A 19,575-nucleotide genomic window follows, 5' to 3' on the forward strand; every position below is an offset into this window, starting at 1 on the left:
TATCCTCTAGGGTTGCTATGAGTCAGAAGCAACATGATGGCAGTGGGTTATCCCTACTTGAGAATTTCATATGGGGTAGCCCAGAACTGATGGTGGTACTCAAGCACAATGTAGGGGTGCTACAGACCTGTCAAAATAAATTGCAAATAAAAATCAAGAACAGATCAGATGTAAATAAACTCTTTCCTAAGACAGTGACTTACAGTCTGAAAAATACCAAGTGCAGGCTAGCTGTAGAGTAAAAACATATCCTTGAATTCATTTGTAATAGACCAAAAGTATGCATTCAAAGGTGGTATTTATAATTAGTTTATCATTAAGTATCATCTCTGCTGATAAACAATAACTAGGCAACTACTAGTAAGAGTGAGTCTTAAAATTTTGGGGCATTATTAAAAGTATCTTTGTGGCCACAGAAGGGTTGGGAACTGTCAGCCAAAGCTTCTGTACTAAACTCTCCACACAAGGTTGATATATCTGGGTTCCTCCACTCAGTGTCCTCAAGGTGGATCCAACTCATAGCGACTCCTCCTTGGGTTTCTGAGGCAATATAACTACAAAAGTAGATTGCCCAATCTTCCAAGGTTAGTAGTCAAATGCCTTAGGTACTACACCACCAGAGTTCTTCTCTGGGTTCCAAGACCTCAAAATTTATAAGCATACACAGATTCCCTTACTTCCTTTTACAGTGACGAAAAATAAAAATAAATGCATGGTATTAATTAGGAGCTCTGGTGGCATAGCGCATAAGGCATTTGACTGCTAAAGAGAAGACTGGAGGTTCAAACCCACTAGCCATTCCTCGGAAGGAAGGTTGGGCAATCTACTTTCATAGAGACAGTGTCTCAGAATCCCAAGGAGGAGTCGCGATGAATCAGAACCAACTCAACGGCAGTGAGTTTGGCTTTGGTACGGCTTTAAGTTTTATTGATGTATACGAGAGGAATGGATTTACATTTGGAGAAATAAACTTGAAATAACGAAAGAAAATAAACACACATATACATACCATGTTCAGCAAAACTGCAAAGGTCACAAAATGAAGCGACACAAAAAGATTAATGTTTTTTTAAAAAAGGAACAGGGGCCAGGCAGACACCTTGCATATTCTGCGAGAGTGACCTCTGAGGCATCCGCTCTGCTTTATTTATACATAAGCATACGATTACATCATTATTCTTGACATTTCTTTAAAACAATCAAATATTCTTCTACAGTAAAATCAAATATTCCCTTATAACAATCAGCTATTGATTAAAAGTTAAAGTTTTACTCTTTCCCGTACCCATTTTCCTATGTCCAAATGTATTGGATAATTCATTAGGTAAATATCTCTTGCAGAATTAGCAAATACTAAGATACATCCTTCTAAAACATAATATAATCGTTAAGGTACATGATTCTAAAGAATGGTTTCTAAGGTATACTAGTCTTAGGGCAAAACACTATTCCAGGGAAATAGGTTAGCAAACATTGTGCTGGGCCACCATTCCTCCCCAGGAACACAAAGCTATAACCGAGCAAGCATTCAACTGTAGGAGAGTCCTGGCCATCTCTTAAAACAAACACTCAACCATAAGAGAGGCCTTGCCATCTCTTAACTATAATTAGAACATGTGTCTTGCAATCATGTTCTTTTGGGGGCCTTTTTCTTGGTCTCCAACATATACACATATATTAAAATCCACACAGAAATAATATCAATTTAATTTAAGAAGTCAGGATCTCCCCAGATAGATCTACTGGCTCTATACAGAATTACTGCAATGTACCCTTGGCAAGGGTTGGCCATGGACACTATCAGCTAACTGATCCCCATGGTTACTTTGCACCTGCTTTTGCTCATCTACTTTGTAAATAGCTCTAGGACATTAGCCAAGTGGTCCTTTTCTTAAAACCACAACAGTAGTAGTAGCAGCAGCAACAACAACAACAAAATAGAGAAGAAAGAATAGACATGAACTCAGCACATCTAAGGCAGGTTGATTGCTTGATCCTCCTGGAATTGGGGGATCTTCTTAAACTCATTTTGCTTCTTGAAGAAAAGCTGGGCCAGGATGTGATCTGCTGTGGCGTGGAGATAATCGTCCATATCAAGGGTGTGCAGCTGACAGAAGGAAACAGATGTGTCATCACCAAACTGCTCAGAATCCTAAAAAGATCTTAAAGCCACTGAGGCTCTTGCAGTACTTCAGGGTGCCTGGCTATCTAACCTTCCACAACTATGAATTCCTGCAAATCATCGCCTTGAGTGCCACTGTTCCCTGCCTTAGAACACTTACTTTTTCAACTCCCAGAAGTAAGAAAAGTCTGATTGCTGGAGGTGCTGAGGTAGCTGAAGCTTTATTTAGAGAGGACCCGGGTCTTCCTGGGAAGTGGTTCTCTTTGATGAGGGAGCAGAACAGCTTGTCTTCCTGTGAGCAGAGGCTGGTGACCAAGGGTTTCTCTGGCTCCACACCCAGAGGCACATGACAGCGGCAACCTCACGACCAAGTGCCCTGGTGCCCTAATCAGAAGCCTCCCCATGCTAGATGGACAACCTCATCCGTCTGGTCTGCCGGGTGGGTTTCTGTCTCTGTTCCCTCTATAACTGTATCTCTCTCTCTCTCTCTCTTTCTGATGCTGCCTCCTCTCAACCTGCCTCTCTCACTCTGTGTGTGTGTGTCTCCCTCAGCGTCTCCTTCTATTTATATGTGTTTGCATTCTCTCCCTTTGTGTATGCTTTGCTGTCTTTATGATCTCTGCATATATATGTCTGTCCCTCTGTACATCGCTTTGTCCCTCTGTAGGTCTCTTTGTGTGTCTTTTTCTATCTATCCTTCTCTGTGTGTATCTGTCTGTATCTCTGGGCATCTGTCTGTGTGTACACAGGTCTCTGACTTCCCTACACACGTCTGTTCCTGTGTGTATGTCTGACTCTTGGTCTCTCTGTGTTTCCCTCTTAGCATCTCTGTCTATCTCTCCACCATCCCTCCTTCCTCTTCCTTTCCACATCCCTCATGTAGATCACGGCCTCACTAGAAACATTTCCCATTACCCACACCCACAACAGGGGTTGGGGAGGACTATCCTCCCTGCAGGTGCAGACCAGACACAAGTAGAGGTTGGAGATTAAGAAAAAAAATTTCTTCCACCCAAAAATGATTTATTTCCTTCTCACCTGTAGTGAATCACTACCTTAAATTGTTTCTTTCATTAAAAAGCTATATTTTTATTATCTTTTTAAAAGATTTGTACTCCAATTTTTAGTTTGTATTTAATGGTTATCAATTGTCATTTTTATCTTTTCATATTTTTAACTTGTTGGTACTAACCTTTCCTGTCACATTAAATCTTGTTTACCTCACTTCCTATATTTATTTCAAATTCTAAACATTTACCTTTGGGATTTTTGTTAATACTTCATAAAATTTCTGTTTATTATTTTACTTTATTGTAATTTTACTGTCCTTAAACTGTTTAAAACTTTAACTTGCTATATTAAGGGATTTTTTCCTTATTTTCCTTTTCTCTCATGTGATTTCTTCTTATAATAGTTGTACAGGATGGTGACCAAGGGGGGCAGTAGCAGAGACCCACACCGAAAAAGAGAACTCTGGAACCCTTTCTCCTCTCCACCCTCAACCAAGTCTACAGCTAACTTTCAGCTCCGTTTCTTTCTCACTTAAAAAAAAAAGAACTCATTGCCATCGAGTCCGATCTGACTCATAGTGACCCTTCCTTGGGTTTCCGAGGAAGTTTCACTACAAAAGTAGATTGCCCAACTTTTCTTCTGAGGAATGGCTGGGGGGTTTGAACTGCCAGCCTTCTGGTTAGATGTCAAGTGCCTTAGCCACTATGCCACCAGAGCTTTCTCACTTTGCTCTCTACAAATTTCATTCCAGGTTGCTCCAGAAAAGTTTTGAGAATGAGGGAAACAAGTGCTAGAATTTGCCAGTCTCCCTCAAAGAAGGCAGGGTAAGGAACATCACCAAGCAGGATCTAACCCAGTTTCAGCCTTTGGTCCTGTCGAGGATACTGCAGAATTCATGTAGCTCTTCCCCGGAGATCTCTGGGTCTCCCTGCAGGAAGAACTACCACCAAAGAAACGTCTGTCGACTCCTGGGCTCGCCCCAGGGGTGCCCTATCAGCCTGTCCCCACTCTCACCCAGTCTCTGAAGGTAACTAGTCCAAAGGAGTTTTAAAAATCTAAATTCCATTATTTATCTCTGTTCTTCAAACTCATTACTCTTGTTAATTTAGAACTCCTGGGATGAATTTTTTTAAGCAAATAATTATTTAATACAGTGAATTATTCTACTTAATTTATGTTTTATAAATATAGACCAATATATCTTAGATCAGCACAAAATGCAGAATGATAGGAAGAAATGCTACTTCACTAAAATGGCATAAAATTGGGTTTTTTTTTTTCACTTTTGCCTCTCTCTTTCTCTGTACTTTTACTCACTGCTCCCCACACAAAGCTGGAAGGAGTGAGTGAACTCGGGAACCCTTCCCTCTTTATATATGGGAGCCAAAAACCTTCAAAGAGTGTGTATGCTGTGTCCTTTCATGCCATTAGATGTACAAGGGTCGGCCTCAATATGGGGATGTTTTTGTTAGATGCCATTGAATTGTTCCTGGCTCATAGTGAACAAATACAATAGAACAAAACACTGCCAGGTCCTGCATCATCCTCACAACTGCTGCTATGTGCAGCCCATTGTCGAAGCCATTGTATCAATCCATCTCCTTGAGGGTCTTCCTCTTTCTTGCTGGCCCTCTAATTTAACAAGCATTATGCTCTTCTCCAAAAACTGGTCCCCCCTAATAACATGACTAAAGTACGAGAGATGAAGCCTTGCCATTCTTGCATCTAAGGAGCATTCCACCTGTATTCCTTCCAAGACAGATTTCTTTGTTCTTCTGGCAGTCGACAGTATATTCAATATTCTTCACCATAATTCAAATGCATCAATTCTTCTTCAGTCTTTCTTATTCACTGTCCAGCTTTCACATGTATATGTGATGAAAGAAAATACCATGGCTTCATCCAAGTTCACCTTAGCCTTCAAAGTGACATTTTTTATCTTTTAACACTTCAAAGAGATCTTTTGCAGCAGATTTGCACAATGCAATACATTGTTTGATTTCTTGACTGCTGCTTCCATGGGGATTTCCAACTAAAAGGAAATCCTTGACAGCTTCTAACTTTTTTCCATTCATCATGATGTTGCTTATTGGTCCAGTTGTGAGAATTTTTGTTTTCTTCATGTTGAGGTGTAATCCATACTGGAGGCTGTAGTCTTTGATCTTCATCAGTCGGTGCTTGAAGTCCTCTTCACTTTCAGCAAGCAAGGTTGTGTCATCTGCATACTGTAAGTTGTTAATGAGTCTTCCTCCATTCTTGATGCCAGGTTCTTCTTCATATAGTCCAATTTCTCAGATTATGTGCTCCGCATACAGATTGAATACGTGTGGTGAAAGAATACAACCCTGATGCACACCTTTCCTAATTTTAAACCATGAAGTATCACCTTGTTCTATTTGAATGGCAGCCTCTTGGTCTATGTACAGTTTCCTCATGAGCACAATTAAGTGTTTTGGAATTCTCATTCTTCACAATATTATCCATAATGTTTTATGATCTGCAGTCAAATGTCTTTGCATAATCAATAAAACACAGGTAAATGTCTTCCTGGTATTTTCTGATTTTAGTCAAGATCCCTCTGACATCAGCAGTGATACCCATTGTTACACATTCTCTTCTGAATCTAGCTTGAATTTCTGGCAGTTCCCTGTTGATGCATGTTCTGGTTACCTAGCGCCGCTCTGACAAGATATGTACCACAAATGGGATGGCCTTAACAAACAGGAGTTTATTCTTACAATTTGGAGGCTTTAAGTCCAAGTTCAAAGTGCCAGGCTCTGGGGGCTGGGTGAAAGCCCCTCAACCTTGGGCTTTAGCTCTGTCTCCTGCTCCTGGCCCACAGAAGCTAGAGGCTTTTCTTCATTCAGACAGCTGCTGGCTGCTAAGGCTGCCAAGCCCAAGGTTGACAAGTAAAAAGGCACAGTCCTGATATTACCAAATCACACGGCAGGCCATTAACTTAAGTCCATTGTAAGTCCCAGGGTCGGCAGCACAGCAGGCTGTTGAGCAATGACATGGCAACATGCAGGGTCCAAGCGTGCTATAGGCTAGAGACCATTCTCAGGGCTTCTCCTTATATACAGGAAGCAGACCACATCCCAAAGGCAGCTACTCAGCTGCTTGTGGTAGATCACACCATGGAACTGATTGCCAGTCTCATCATGGGGAATAACTACCACCAGCTGCCCAGCCACTCAACCAGGCCCAGCCAAGTTGACACACAACATAACCACCACAAGGCACTACTGCAACACTTTTTAATTATTTTCAGCAAAGTTTTATTTGTATGGGATACTAATGATATTGTTTCATAATTTCCACATTTTGAGAGGATCACTTTTCTTTGAGATAGGCACAAATATGGTTGGTTAGGTAGCTGTCTTCCTTATTCACTGTCTATATGCATTCACATGCATATGAGGTGATTGAAAATACTTATGGCTTGGGTTAGCAGCACCTTAGTCTTCGAGGAGACATCTTTTTTCTTCGGCACTTGGAAAAGGAAGACCAAGACCAAAGAAGTTGATGCTTTTGAGTTGTGGTGTTGGCAAAGAATGCTGAAAGTACCGTGGACTGCTAAAAGAACTAAAAGAGATTTCTCCTGGAGGAAATGCAGCCAGAATGCTGCTCAGAAGCAAGAGTGGCCAGACTTCGTCCCACCTACTTTGGTCATGTTGTCAGAAGGGACCATTCCCTGGAGAAGGATGTCATGCTTGGTAGGGTGGAGGGTCGACAAAAAAGGGGAAGACCCTCAACGAGATGGATTGACACAGTGGCCGCAATGATGGGCTCCGGCATAGTAAGAATGGTGAGGCTGGCACAGGACCAGGCAGCATTTTGTTCTGTTGTGCACAGGGTCACAATGAGATGGAGGCAACTCGGCAGCACCCAACAACAACAGGTAGATGTCTTCCAAATTTCTTGGCATAAATGAGTGAGTCCTTCCAGCTTTGCATCTGTTTGTTGAAATATCTCAGTTGGTATTCCATCAATTCCTGGAGCCTTGTTTTCCATAAATGTCTTCAGTGTTGCTTGGACTTCTTCAGTACCATTGGTTGTTGTTCATATGCTCCCTCCTAAAATGGCTGAACATCAACCAATTCATTTTGGTACAGTAACTCTGTGTATTCCTACTATCTTCTTTTGATGCTTCCCGTGTCATTAAATATTTTGCCTGTAGAATTCTTCAATATTGCCACCTGAGGATTGAACTTTTTCTTCAGTTTTTTCAGCTTGAGGAATGCTGATCATGTTTTCTAACTCCAGGTCTTTTGCATGTTTCATTATAATACTTTACTTTTGTCTTCTGGAGCTGACCTTTGAAATCTTCTTTAGCTTTTTTATGTCATTAATTCTTCTATTTGCTGTAGCTATTCTCCATTCAAGAGCAAGTTTCAGAGTCTATTCTGATATCCATTATGGCCTATTCTTTCATTCCTGTCTTTATAATGGTTTCTTTGTGTATTGATGACTACCCTTGATGACTTCCCACAACTTGTCTTGTCGTTGTTTTCAGTCATTTGTGTTCAATGTGTCAAATCTATTCTTCAGATGTTCTCTACATTCAGATGGGATATTCTCAAGGTCATATTTTGGCTCTTGTGGACTTGTTTTAATTTTCTTCAACTTGAACTATAACTAGCTTATGAGCAATTGATGGTCTGTTCCACAGTTGGCACTTGGCCTTATTCTAACTGATGATATGGAGCTTCTCCATTATCTCTTCCCACAGATGTAGTTGATTTGATTCCTGTGTATTCCATCTGATGAGGTCCACATGTATAGTTGCCGTTTATGTTATTGGGGAAAAAATGGTATTTGCAATGAATAAGCTTTTGCAAAATACTCTCATGTGATCTCTGGCAGCGTTTCTATCAACAATGGCATATTTTCCAACTACCAATACTTCTTCTTTGTTTCCAACTTCTGCATTCCAATCACTAGTAATTACCAATGCATCTTAACTGCATGTTTGATTAATTTCAGACAGTAAAAATCTTTAGTTTCCTCATCTTTGGCTTTAGTGGTTGGTGCATAAATTTGAATAATAGTCATATTAACTGGTCTTTCTTGTGGGTGTATGGATATTATGCTATCACTGACAGCACTGTACATCCAATTCAGGGAATCAACATTAGGAACCCCACTTTCCTACAGATATCAGTCATTATCTTTAATATCTGCTTATTTGTAATAAAGATGATTTCATAGGACTCTCTATGCTGACAAATTCCTGGGTGGTATTAATGATTAAGGGAGCTCTGGTGGCATAGTGACTAAGACATTTGACTGCTAAGCAGAAGGCTGGTGGTTCAAGGTTAATGTGCTAACCAAAAGGGTAGATGTTCAATTCCACCCAGAGGCACCTAGAAAGACCTACTTCTAAACAATCAGCCATTAAAAACCCTATGGAACAGAGTTGTACTCTGACACACACAAATGAGTCGAAATCAACTCAACAGGAACTGACAACAGGTACATGCTGACTCTGGTCTTCTCTTTTCAGCTGGTTCAGAACATGGGGAATGAAGAGGAATGTGACACATTGGTCCCCTTCATAACCAAATGAAAAAGTGACCTGAGTCTCCTCTGCTTCACAACTTACTTCATCTAGTTCTTCATTCATTCCTTCATTCATTCGTTCAACACATATTTACTGAGGGTCCCTTTTGGTACAGACAGACACACCACTTAGCAGAGTATTCTGGAAATAGTTGGCACTTAGCAATTTTTCTTAAACTGGTTTATTCTTACCTGGTCTTCAGTGCTGAAGGCAAGAATGAAAAGCAAATCCTCATCACATGTGCTCTTAATGTAATGCTGAGTTCCAACGGGAAAAAATACCACATCCCCAATGTGAATGTTAAAATCTATGGTAGTTTGAGTATTAATAATGCCCACCTAAGAAGGGAGGAAAAACATGTTGGCGTTAAGCATGAAAAATCAAATATTAATTGAAGATAACCGCTAACTGTGAAGAATAGATTAATAAAGCACATGGCTGCACAGGGACCTGTTAGTGAGGCAACCAGGGGAGAGAGAAGCCATCCTCACATAGCATCTCCCATGTCAGAGACATAGTCCCATATAAAATCTTTAAAGCTCATCCTTAAACCAAAGTATCCCCTGAAGTTATCTTTAAACCAAAAAAACCAAACTCACTGCCATCGAGTCAATTCCAACTCATAGCGCCCCCCTTTGGGGTTTCTAAGGCAGTAAATCTTTATGGAAGTAGATTGCCCAGTCTTCCTTCTATGGAGTGGCTGGTGGGTTTGAACTGCCAACCTACTGGTTAGCAGTCAGATGCCTTAGGCACTGTGCTAACAGAGCTCCTTCAACCAAACACTAGTTTAGCTTAATTAATAAAGAAGTCTGCCTTGAGCATTGTGCCCTTTTAAGAAAGATCTATATGGGATCAAATTGACGACTGTAACTTGAAACATTAGGTAAGGAAACTTAGGGGGCAGTGAGCTTATGTTAATGGAGTTTGTTAACTTGGAAAAGGAGGTTAAGAATGGCTACACAACTTGAAAAATGTAACGTCACTGAATTGTGCATGTAGAAATTGAATTGAATTGGCGCATGTTCTACTGCATGTATTCTCAACAATAAAAAACAAATGAAATAATTTTTTTAAAAGAATATCAAAACCAGAACCTCTACTTAAGTAAGTTTATCAAAATGCATTAGTGAATTCAGTATAGCAGAAAAGCATGCAAAAAAAGATCACCGAGCACCATGTTGTAATTCATAAATTGTGTTCCATAACACATTAGACAGAGCATTTAAATTTCAGTGTTTTACCGCTCTCATCCCCTCCTTTCCACTTGCTTGGGAAAACCACCTGTCAGCCTTCTGGGACAGCAAAATCCTTACAGTCTTCTTTTAAAGGAATAGAGACTAAATGTGTGTGTGCACGTACACATCCCAACAAAAAGTCTGATCCTTAAAACATAGGAGAGGTTAAAGTGTCCTTTTCCAAAGTATAACACTTTCCCTTAAAACATAAAACAAAGCTTTTGCTATAGGTGACAACGAGTATTTCAGTTTGGTTTTTGGTTCTTTCCTTAAAGATTGAGAAAGGCAGAGGCTAGAGAAGCCCCTTTCCCAGGGAAGCCACTGATAGTCTGGACAAACTGCAGACAAATCACTATGTTAACGAGCTACCCAGCTGGACTTTTCTTATGGTAACCATATAATTGATCATCCAAACCAGAACATTCTGAAGAGTGAAGGGAGCAGCTGCTGGTAACTTTGCCAACACAAGTGTGCATCAGAAGAATCCTGGGAAAACTGGGATGTATGGCCACTGTCTTAATGCTCCAAGAAGCTGTGGTGGCACAGTGATTAAGCATTTGCTGCTGACCAAAAACAGGTCAGCAGTATTAACCCACCAGTCGCTCCACAAAAGTAAGATGTAGCAGCCTGCCTTCCATAAAGATTACAGACTAGGAAACCCTATGGGGCAGTTCTACTCTGTCTATAGGTTGCCATGAGTTGGAATTGATAGCAACAAGTTTGGTTTTGACTTACTAATGGTCCACACTTCTCCTCCCCAACTGCTGCCACTTACCTCACACTGATGAGAAGAATCTGCTCACATTCCTCCAAAGGGCAACATATCCCACCCTTGCATTAAAAATGCAAATTCTGAAAGCCTAGCCAGGTGTTCCCAACTCTCCACCACAAATGATAACATATTTATCACTTCTGGAATCTTCTTAGCCTTTACTCATGCAGATCCTGCACCTTTTCTGTCTCATCAAACTTGGAAGCTATCTAAGGGGGCCTGCAGGGCATCTTCTGTGGAAACCATGCCCATAAAGCCATTAGCACTGAGTCCTTTTATGTTACTAACAACTGAACCAAAAAGAAGAAATCCTTGCTATCTGCTTTGTTTCTGCATGAAAAAGAAAAATCCAAAAAACTGTTCATGGGGAAATTACCTTTCCACATCCACTTATTACATATCCCATTTCATTTGCATTAAAATGAAAATGTGGCTGTCGTAATCCATTGTTAAAAATTCTGAGTGTACTCAAAGTGAGGGCATTTTGATGCTTAAAAAGAAAGAAACAAACAAAAAGGAATTCAGTTCCTTAGCCAACATCCTTCTGGCAACTTAACACTTCATACAACCATAATAATAACAACTAATATTTGTGCAGCTCCAACATGTAATTTTCTATGTCACATTATGTCATCTATTCCTCACAATAGTCCTATAAATTTGCTAGTATTATTCTCCTCACCTTACAGGAGACAAAATTAAAATCTAGATGGATGAAGTAATTTACCAAGGGTCACGCAAACTAAGTGGTAGACCAGCAACTTAACCCAGGCAATCTGATGCCAGATTCATTGCCAGTCTATCAGATTCATTATTTGCATAATGAATAAGAGCCGTGCTCTTACTCATTCATTATGCAAATAGCCAATTGAGCATTTAAAATAAAGGAAAAGAGAATTCTCGCAAGTTCCACTTTTTTTCATCAGTGTACATGTTCGTGCCAGAGAATTCAAGTTCCCAAACCCACATGGTCACCTCAGTGGACAGTTCCCATTGATCAAATTAACCACAGTTTGGCTGGAGCTTCCCTTTTCCTTTTGTCCAAAAGAAGCCTGAATCCAATCTACATCTCCTATTTCATCAACCTGAATGTTCATCAAAACATTTTTCTCACCATTACCTGATTCACAAATTCACTAAAAATTTTTTCATTGTTGTTTAGTTCACTTCCATTTTTCCAATATTGTGCCCATTGTATTATTCCTCCTGGAAAACGATATTCTTTTGAACCTGGGTTAGATGAAGTTTAAAAAACAAATAAATAAGGTAAAATACTTCAAGATGGAAGACCCAACACTAGACACAGTAAAGTACATGGCTCTTATATATTTATAGAAAACCAGCATAATGACAATTGCTGACACCAGGCCCTAGGTCGGGAGGAAGACTGGGCAATCTACTTCTGTAGTGATACTGCCTCAGAAACCCAAGGAGGGGTCACCAAGAGTCAGATCCGACTCAATGGTTGGGAATTTGGCTTTTTTTTTTTTTTTTTTTAAGGCCCTAAGTGCCCCCAAATACTGACCTGACACAGTCAGATATTAGCCTACCTTCCAAGCTCTCCTGAAATTCCTAACAGAGTGACCTCTTTAAGACAGACTGCTCAATTCAGGGGACCTGGCTAGAAAACTTGGCAGTCAACCAAAAAAACAAATCAGTCAAATATCAAGCCCTGTCAGCCCTACTTCTTTAAATTCCCTGTGCTTTACAATTCTCTCCTTACAACTGCCATAGCGCAGGCTATTTTCATCCCTATTTGGGTGACTGCAAGGGTCCCCTAACTCATTCCCCTGCCTGTTTGGCCTCTTCCAGTCCATTCTCAATGAGTCAGTCAGGAAGGTCATCACTCAAAAAAACAAAGTAATGGTGTCACTCTCTCCTATTTAAAATCCTTCAACTGCTCCTCCTGAGACCTGCATGATGACTAAGGCATTTGACTGCTAACCAGAAGGCTGGCGGTTCAAACCCACCAGCCACTCCTCAGAAGGAAGGTTGGGCAATCTACTTCCATAGTGATACCGCCTTGGAAACCCAAGGAGGGGTCGCTATGAGTCAGATCCGACTCCACAGCAGTAAGTTTCTCGGTGGCCTCTTCCCTGGCAGAAACCCCACCCCAGCACACATCCCTCCCACATGGAAATCCTTTGCCACACTGTCTTCTGCCTCCAGGTCTTTTCTCACATTGCTCACACTGCTGATAAATGTCTTATCAAACTTCTCTTGACTATGACCCACCATAGGGGGAAAAAAAAAAAGAGTATGTTACATTTCAATGAAATACACATGTATAATCATATTGATCATTTCTTAACTGAAAAGTCTTCACAAAACAACATACCATACCTTTAAGGTCAAAAATGTATTTCCACACAAGTCTGTCTGGAGACTGTACATAACTGGCATCCATGACCAGGTCTGCCAAGTTGGGAGGAAGGTTGACTCCCTGATCCTCTTTTTGTTTATGGAATGTTCTGATGAAATTAATTCCATCTTCAGGCTGAAACACACAAGAAGCCACATATTTGTACAACATTTTACAGATTTTGGTATTGGAATGATAGATATGTGAGAATATAGTTATCAGTGCCAGTGTGGTTATCAGTGACCCTTTATAACGTCTACCAGTCAGAACAGCTGAAATCTTCTGAGAATTATGAAAATCCCTAAAGCATTCAATGCATTTTGGTTTTAAATGTATTGGTGTTGTATGGTCAATGTAAACAAACTCATGAAAAAAATGCACATTGGTGTCCATGCTTACCAACATTCTCCCTAATGACTCAGTTCTACTTCCAGATAGATTTCTACATTTACCACTGAACCTTTCCATTGCCAAGCATGGGCCCTCACCAGTTCCTCTGATGACCCATTTGGACAGCATCCACATCCAACCCTCTGCAACCAGCTCTATCAGCGGTTCCCCATGATAATATAAATATCTGGAAATATTGAAAGTAGCTATTCCTCAGGAAAAGTATGGGAACCTCTGCATTAAATCAAGATAAAGCCCAACTGCATTATCTGAAGTAAATTTCTCCTTGAAGAAAGACTGAGTGCTTTGCCTTCAGAAATGTAAAATATAGCCATTTTTCTATTAACTATACCATAACCTCTCTGCCAATTCAATATAATTTCTTATGGAAGCTCTTCATAAAGGAAAATAAAAAGCAATTCAACTTCAGTAAGTTTTGTGTCTTCAGTAGAAATACAACATATGCTCTTGAGTCTATTATCCAACTTTATCCACAAAATTAGCCAATTTCTTCTGGACCTACATTGACTGCTGCCCTCGAAACATGAATTCTCCTGCTTTCTTTGTGTCTATGTGATGCAGGCTTTCGTAGTGGGATCTGTTTTCAGAAATGCCACAGACCTTCAGTGATCTGGAAGCAATATCCTCAGGAGTAGAAAAAAACACATCATCAACATCCAGTGTCTGAAGTTCATCATGTGTGGAAAAGAAGAGCAAGAAAAAGCAGTCTTCATTCCCCACATTCTTTATCCAATGTAGGGTATTTTTAGGGAAGAAGATCACTTGTCCGGCTGTCACAATGTACGTGGTAGCTACTTTACCACCATGGTCAACCACCCCAATCCATGCTCTTCCCTGAAACAGAAAAAGAAAAACACACCCAGCATCACTTTAGAGCAGGATTCTCAATCTTCTTTCATTACCTCCTTTCTAAGGTACCGTTTTAGACCTTTTTCCCCCCAGTCATCACCCTATGAAATTTAAATGCCACAGGTATACTGATCTAGGAAATAGATAGATAGGTGTGTGTGTGTGTGTGTGTGTGTATACTTTAGTTGTCAAAGATTTCATATTACTTGGTTCCACAATCAACACCCATGGAATCAGCAGTCAAGACATTAGATGACATATTGCATTGGGCAAACCTGCTGCAAATGATCTCTTTAAAGTGCTGAAGAGCAAAGATGTCTCTTTGAAAACTAAGGTGCACCTAATCCAAGCCACGTTGTTTTCAATCCCTCATATACATGTGAGAGATGGGCAATGAATAAGGAAGACTGAAGAAGAGTTGATGCTTCTGAGCTGTGGTGTTGGCAAAGAATACTGAAAGTACCATGGACTGCCAGAAGAATGAACAAATCTGTCTGGAAGAAGTGTAGTCAGAATGCTCCTTGGAAGCGAGAATGGCCAGACTTCGTCTCACCTACTTTGGTTATGTTGTTAAAAGGGACCATTCCCTGGAGAAGGATATCATGCTTGGTAAAATGGAGGGTCAGCAAAAAAGGGGAAGGCCCTCAACGAGATGGATTGACATGGTGGCTGCAACGATGGGCTCAGGTATAGCAAGGATTGTGAGGCTGGCGCAGGATGGGGCAGTGTTTTGTTCTGTTGTACACAGGGTCTCTGTGAGTTGGAGCTGACTCGACAGCACCCAACAATAACAACACGTACATACTTTATATATAAAAAGAGTAAGATTTTTGTCTGCCTCCCAAGAGCAAATTCCCTCTGCAGGGGCAACATCACCCCCTTTGAGAATACATGTTTTTGTGTTTGAAAAGACTAAAGTTAATGTGCAAGAATGTATGCATGTTCCTAGGTAATTACATAGGTATGTATGTTAGTGAGTATGTATACATAAACCAAAAAATAACAAACCCACTGCCATTGAGTAGGTTCTGATTCATAGCGACCCCCACTGGGTTTCCAAAGCTGTAAATCTTTATGGAACTAACAGCCCTATCTTCTTTCCACGGAGCAACTGGTTGGTTTGAACTGCTGACCTTCTGGTTAGCAGTCAAATGCCTTATCCACCAGAGGTTCTATGTATATATATATATATAGAGAGAGAGAGAGAGAGAGAGAGAGATGTATATTTTCTAAATTTAACGTACAGTGTTAATAGTAACAATAACCAAACCCATTGCTAACAAGTCAATTCCAACTCATAGCAACCTTATAGAACAGAGAAGAACCATCCTATAGGGTTTCCAATTCTATAATCTTTATGAAAACAGACTGTAACATTTTTCTCCCATGAAGCAGCTGGTGAGTTGGATCTACTGACCTTTTGATTAGTAGCCAAATGCTTAAACAATATGCCAACAAGACTCTTTAATAATGTTGTTGTTGTTGTTGTCAGGTGTCATTGAGTGGGTTCTGACTCATAGTGACCTTATGTACAACAGAATGAAAAATGCCCAGTCCTGCACTATCTCCACAATCATTGACCATTATTGCAGCCTATTGTTGGAGCCACTGGGTGAAGCCATTTGTTGAGGGTCATCCCCTAACCCTTGACTTTACCAAGCGTTATAGCCTTCTCCCTCCTGATAACATGACCATGGTACAAGAGATGAAGTCTGGCCATTGTTGCTTCCAAGGAGCATCCAGCAGTACTTTTTCCAGGAAGATTTGTTTGTTCTTCCAGCTGTCCATGGTATTTTCATTATCTTTTGCCAACACCACAATTCAGAGGCCTCAACTCTTCTTAGGTCTTCCTTATTCATTTTCCAGCTTTCACATGCATATGAGGCTACTGAATATACCATGGATTGGATCAGGCACACCTTAGTCTTCAGAGTGACATTGGTGCTCTTTAACACTTTAAAGTGGTCTTTTGCAGCAGATTTGCCCAGTACAATACGTTGTCAGATTTCTTGACTGCTGCTTCCATGGGCATTGATTACAAATCAAAGTAAAATGAAATACTTAACAACTTCGGTCTTGTCTTTATTTATCATGATGATCTTTATCCAGTTGTGAGGATTTTTGTTTTCTTTAAGTTGAAATGTAATCCATTCATAACAATAATAACAAGCATTTATTTTTTTATTGTGTGTCAGGTATTCTTCTAAGTATTTTACTTGATTTAACTCAAATATGCCTCATATAAGGAGCTCTGGTGGTGTAGTGCCTAAGGTATCTGACTGCTAACCAGAAGGTTGGCAGTTTGAACCCACCAGCCACTCTGTGGAAGGAAGACTGGGCAATGTACTTCTATAAAGATTTACCACCTTGGAAACCCAAAACATGTCGCTATGAGTCAGAATTGACTCAACAGCAGTGAGTTTTGGTTTTTATGCCTCCTATCCCCTCTACGAGGAAAGTACTATTATTGTCCCCAGTTTACAGAGGAGAAAATTGAGTAGTGGAGAGAATGAATAATTTGGCCAAGGCTATTGAACTAGGCAATTAGCAAAGTTGGGATATGGCTCCTAGTCTACACTTTTAATTGCTTATGATGATGCATACATAACTAGAATGCACTTTCTCTTATTCTCTAATCTGTTCCTCAGGGTTACCCTGTGAGATAGGTAGAGAAGATACCATTGTGTTATCAAAGACTCATGGTCACACTGCAGAGAATCCAGAAGGGTAAATGAAAAAGTCTTTGTTCTGTCTATAAAGACAACATGTAGAACTCAGATCCAGAAGGGTATTGAAGATGCAAGGGAAAAGTCCCCACGCAGGGAACAGCAGAAATACATATCTATTCCCAGAGAGGACTAACTGTGCCAGAGGCTGAGCAGAGAGACACAGTATTGGGTTGGTGGGAAGTTCACTGCAGGGACCCACTTCTTCACATCCTCTTCGTTGGCTCCTTACCTTGAATGTAAGAACAAGTGATCCTATGATTTGCCTGCAATCTAAATATATTCCAGTCCAAATAGTCCACATTTGAAAGCTAACATTATAAATTCTCTGGACTTCTAGAGCTAAGCTCTGGTGGTGCAGTGGTTAAGCACTCAGCTGCTAACCAAAGGCCTGCAGTTTGAATCTAACAGCCGCTTAGCGGAAGAAAGATGTGGCAGTCTGCTTCCATGAGGATTATAGTCTTGGAAACCCAATGGGGCAGTTTTACGCTGTCCTATAGGGTTGCTGTGAGTTTGAATCGACTCCACAGCAGTGGGTAATGTGTGAGACATTAGACCTGCCTTCCCAAGCTGAGCTGGCTCCCAAAGACTATTACCTACTGGCCAATTGCCCTATCTTAGAGTTGACTTTCAAGGGTCCAGTTAGCTGGTTTCCCTTTCCTCCTACCATTTTACCCACTCCTCATCCAAAGCCATGAACATGAGTATTTGGGAGATTAGCATCGTTTACATGTTTTGTATAAGTGGAATAATATATAAAGTCAGAAAACATGGACTTTGTCCAAGGCTCGCCAACGACTACAGCTTATCTTTGGAAAAACCACCTAATCTCTCTGAGTTACTGTTGTCCCATGAGAAATAAAAGGTATTAGTCTCATATAGATAAAACTCTCATTTCTCTTCCTGTTGTAAATTCTGAAATTGTACACACTGTCCAAGTACAAAAAGGGGGTTTTATTAGCAAACAAATGTATGTATATGCATATGTGTTTAACAGAACACCAGTGTAAGATTAAACTCTGGAAGTTCAGTGAGGGCTTAGTCACTATTGCTTCCCCAAGAGGTGACCAATAAATACTTTTTGGAATTAATGAATTATCTGAAATTCAAGTAAGTACACACATCTTACCTCAAGCTGTATCTTTGACTTCGAGAAAACTCTGAAAAGTTTGAACTGCAAAAGGCATCCCATTTTAATTCCATTGACCTGATGTTAGAGACTACAGGGTAGACATCGGCGAACTAGTTTGTTATTCCAGTGGCAGCTTCTTCCTTCAAGGAAAGCTGCCATCTCTTTGATCATTAGATCAGAGCTGCCATTTTTAGTTTTGGCTCAAAGGACTGAACAGTGGTCTTATTTCAGTATGTGAGAAATTATTTCTTACCGAAGAAAGAAGTTCAAAGGGACGCCAAAAATAATTTAAGCAAACAGGCTAATGCTTCAAGGTGCTGTTAACTAATCTAACTGAATATATAGCCAAAGTCCAAACAGTGTCTATCATTCAGTTAAGCAGGTTTTGCAACAACTAAAATAATACCCTGAGGACACATGGCATATATATGCTTAAGAGCAGAATGTGGACAAGCTGGTCGTACCTGTACAAGATAGCCGTGTTCATGGGCATTGAAGTGCCAGTGAGGAGCCCGGAGGCCGCTGCTTTTTATTCTTAGGGTCCCCAGAGTCATCTGTGATCTCTTACTGTTCAGACTGGTGCCAAAGGCCTCTTCTTCATCACTGAGATAGTCACGGACACTGCTCCTATACCGGGCCCACTGGATAGCACCACCAGGGAACTCAAATACCTGGAAGATCAAAAGCAAGAATATGAGGCTGCCATGGCCTACAGAGTTAAAGGGAAGCAAAACGGAAAAGGCAATGGTGGTGAAGCGGATTTTAGAGGGAAGAAGAAAAACAGCTATGCAAGACTCTAGGAATGGCAATAGTGGCATATGCAATGCTATCGGTCTAGTCCATATTGTACATTTTAAAAAAAGAAACCTAGAGAATAGAGGGATCTCATTTTACCCATCTGCATTTCTCCCCTCCAGTCAGACACAGAACTACCTACAGAAGGAAATTTCTGCCTGGGACCAGCATCAACCCCACTCTCTCCTCTTCTCTATGTCACTTCCCTTCATCCAGATGGACCTACGGCTGGTTCCTTCCAGTAAAGGGAGAATAAAGCTTAGAAAGAAGCAATAGAAAGTTTGTTTTGAAATTACTACTTAAAATAAATAATCCTTTCCCAATATCTGATGCATACCTTGGATTTAGGTAAATGATTAAGAAACTGGAATTTTGGATCAACAGCCTTTTGCATGATAGGAATCACTGTTGTTTGCTGAGGCCTGGCTTCAGGTCTGAACTGGATGTCTGACTGGGGCTGGGAGTTCTTAACGTAAACCAAGGAGAAAATCAGTGCAGCTACTGCTGTGGTGAGGATGCAGGCCAAGAGACACACCAGGAACATGCTCACCAGTGACCACTCCCTCTTCTTTTCCTAGGAGAAATTATGAAGCCATT

At 40.5% G+C, this 19,575-nt stretch overlaps 1 protein-coding gene across 1 annotated transcript in view; it reads right to left on the reverse strand.

Annotated features, from left to right (window-relative positions):
• Positions 1-1,972: 1,972 nt before the first annotated feature.
• LOC103192560 overlaps positions 1,973-19,575 on the reverse strand; it is a 40,761-nt gene continuing 23,158 nt past the window's right edge. Inside the window, exons 3-10 of the mRNA XM_042780243.1 lie at positions 19,316-19,552; positions 18,648-18,854; positions 14,077-14,310; positions 13,047-13,200; positions 11,824-11,933; positions 11,080-11,193; positions 8,888-9,034; positions 1,973-2,107 (exon numbers count right to left, since the gene is read on the reverse strand). Of these exons, the coding sequence (XP_042636177.1) occupies positions 1,973-2,107; positions 8,888-9,034; positions 11,080-11,193; positions 11,824-11,933; positions 13,047-13,200; positions 14,077-14,310; positions 18,648-18,854; positions 19,316-19,552 (1,338 nt within the window). The remainder of the gene's footprint in view (positions 2,108-8,887; positions 9,035-11,079; positions 11,194-11,823; positions 11,934-13,046; positions 13,201-14,076; positions 14,311-18,647; positions 18,855-19,315; positions 19,553-19,575) is intronic.

This window comes from Orycteropus afer, unplaced genomic scaffold (assembly GCF_000298275.1).
Source record: "Orycteropus afer afer isolate SDZICR_OR568_19922 unplaced genomic scaffold, OryAfe1.0 scaffold00029, whole genome shotgun sequence".
Lineage (NCBI taxonomy): Eukaryota > Metazoa > Chordata > Mammalia > Tubulidentata > Orycteropodidae > Orycteropus > Orycteropus afer.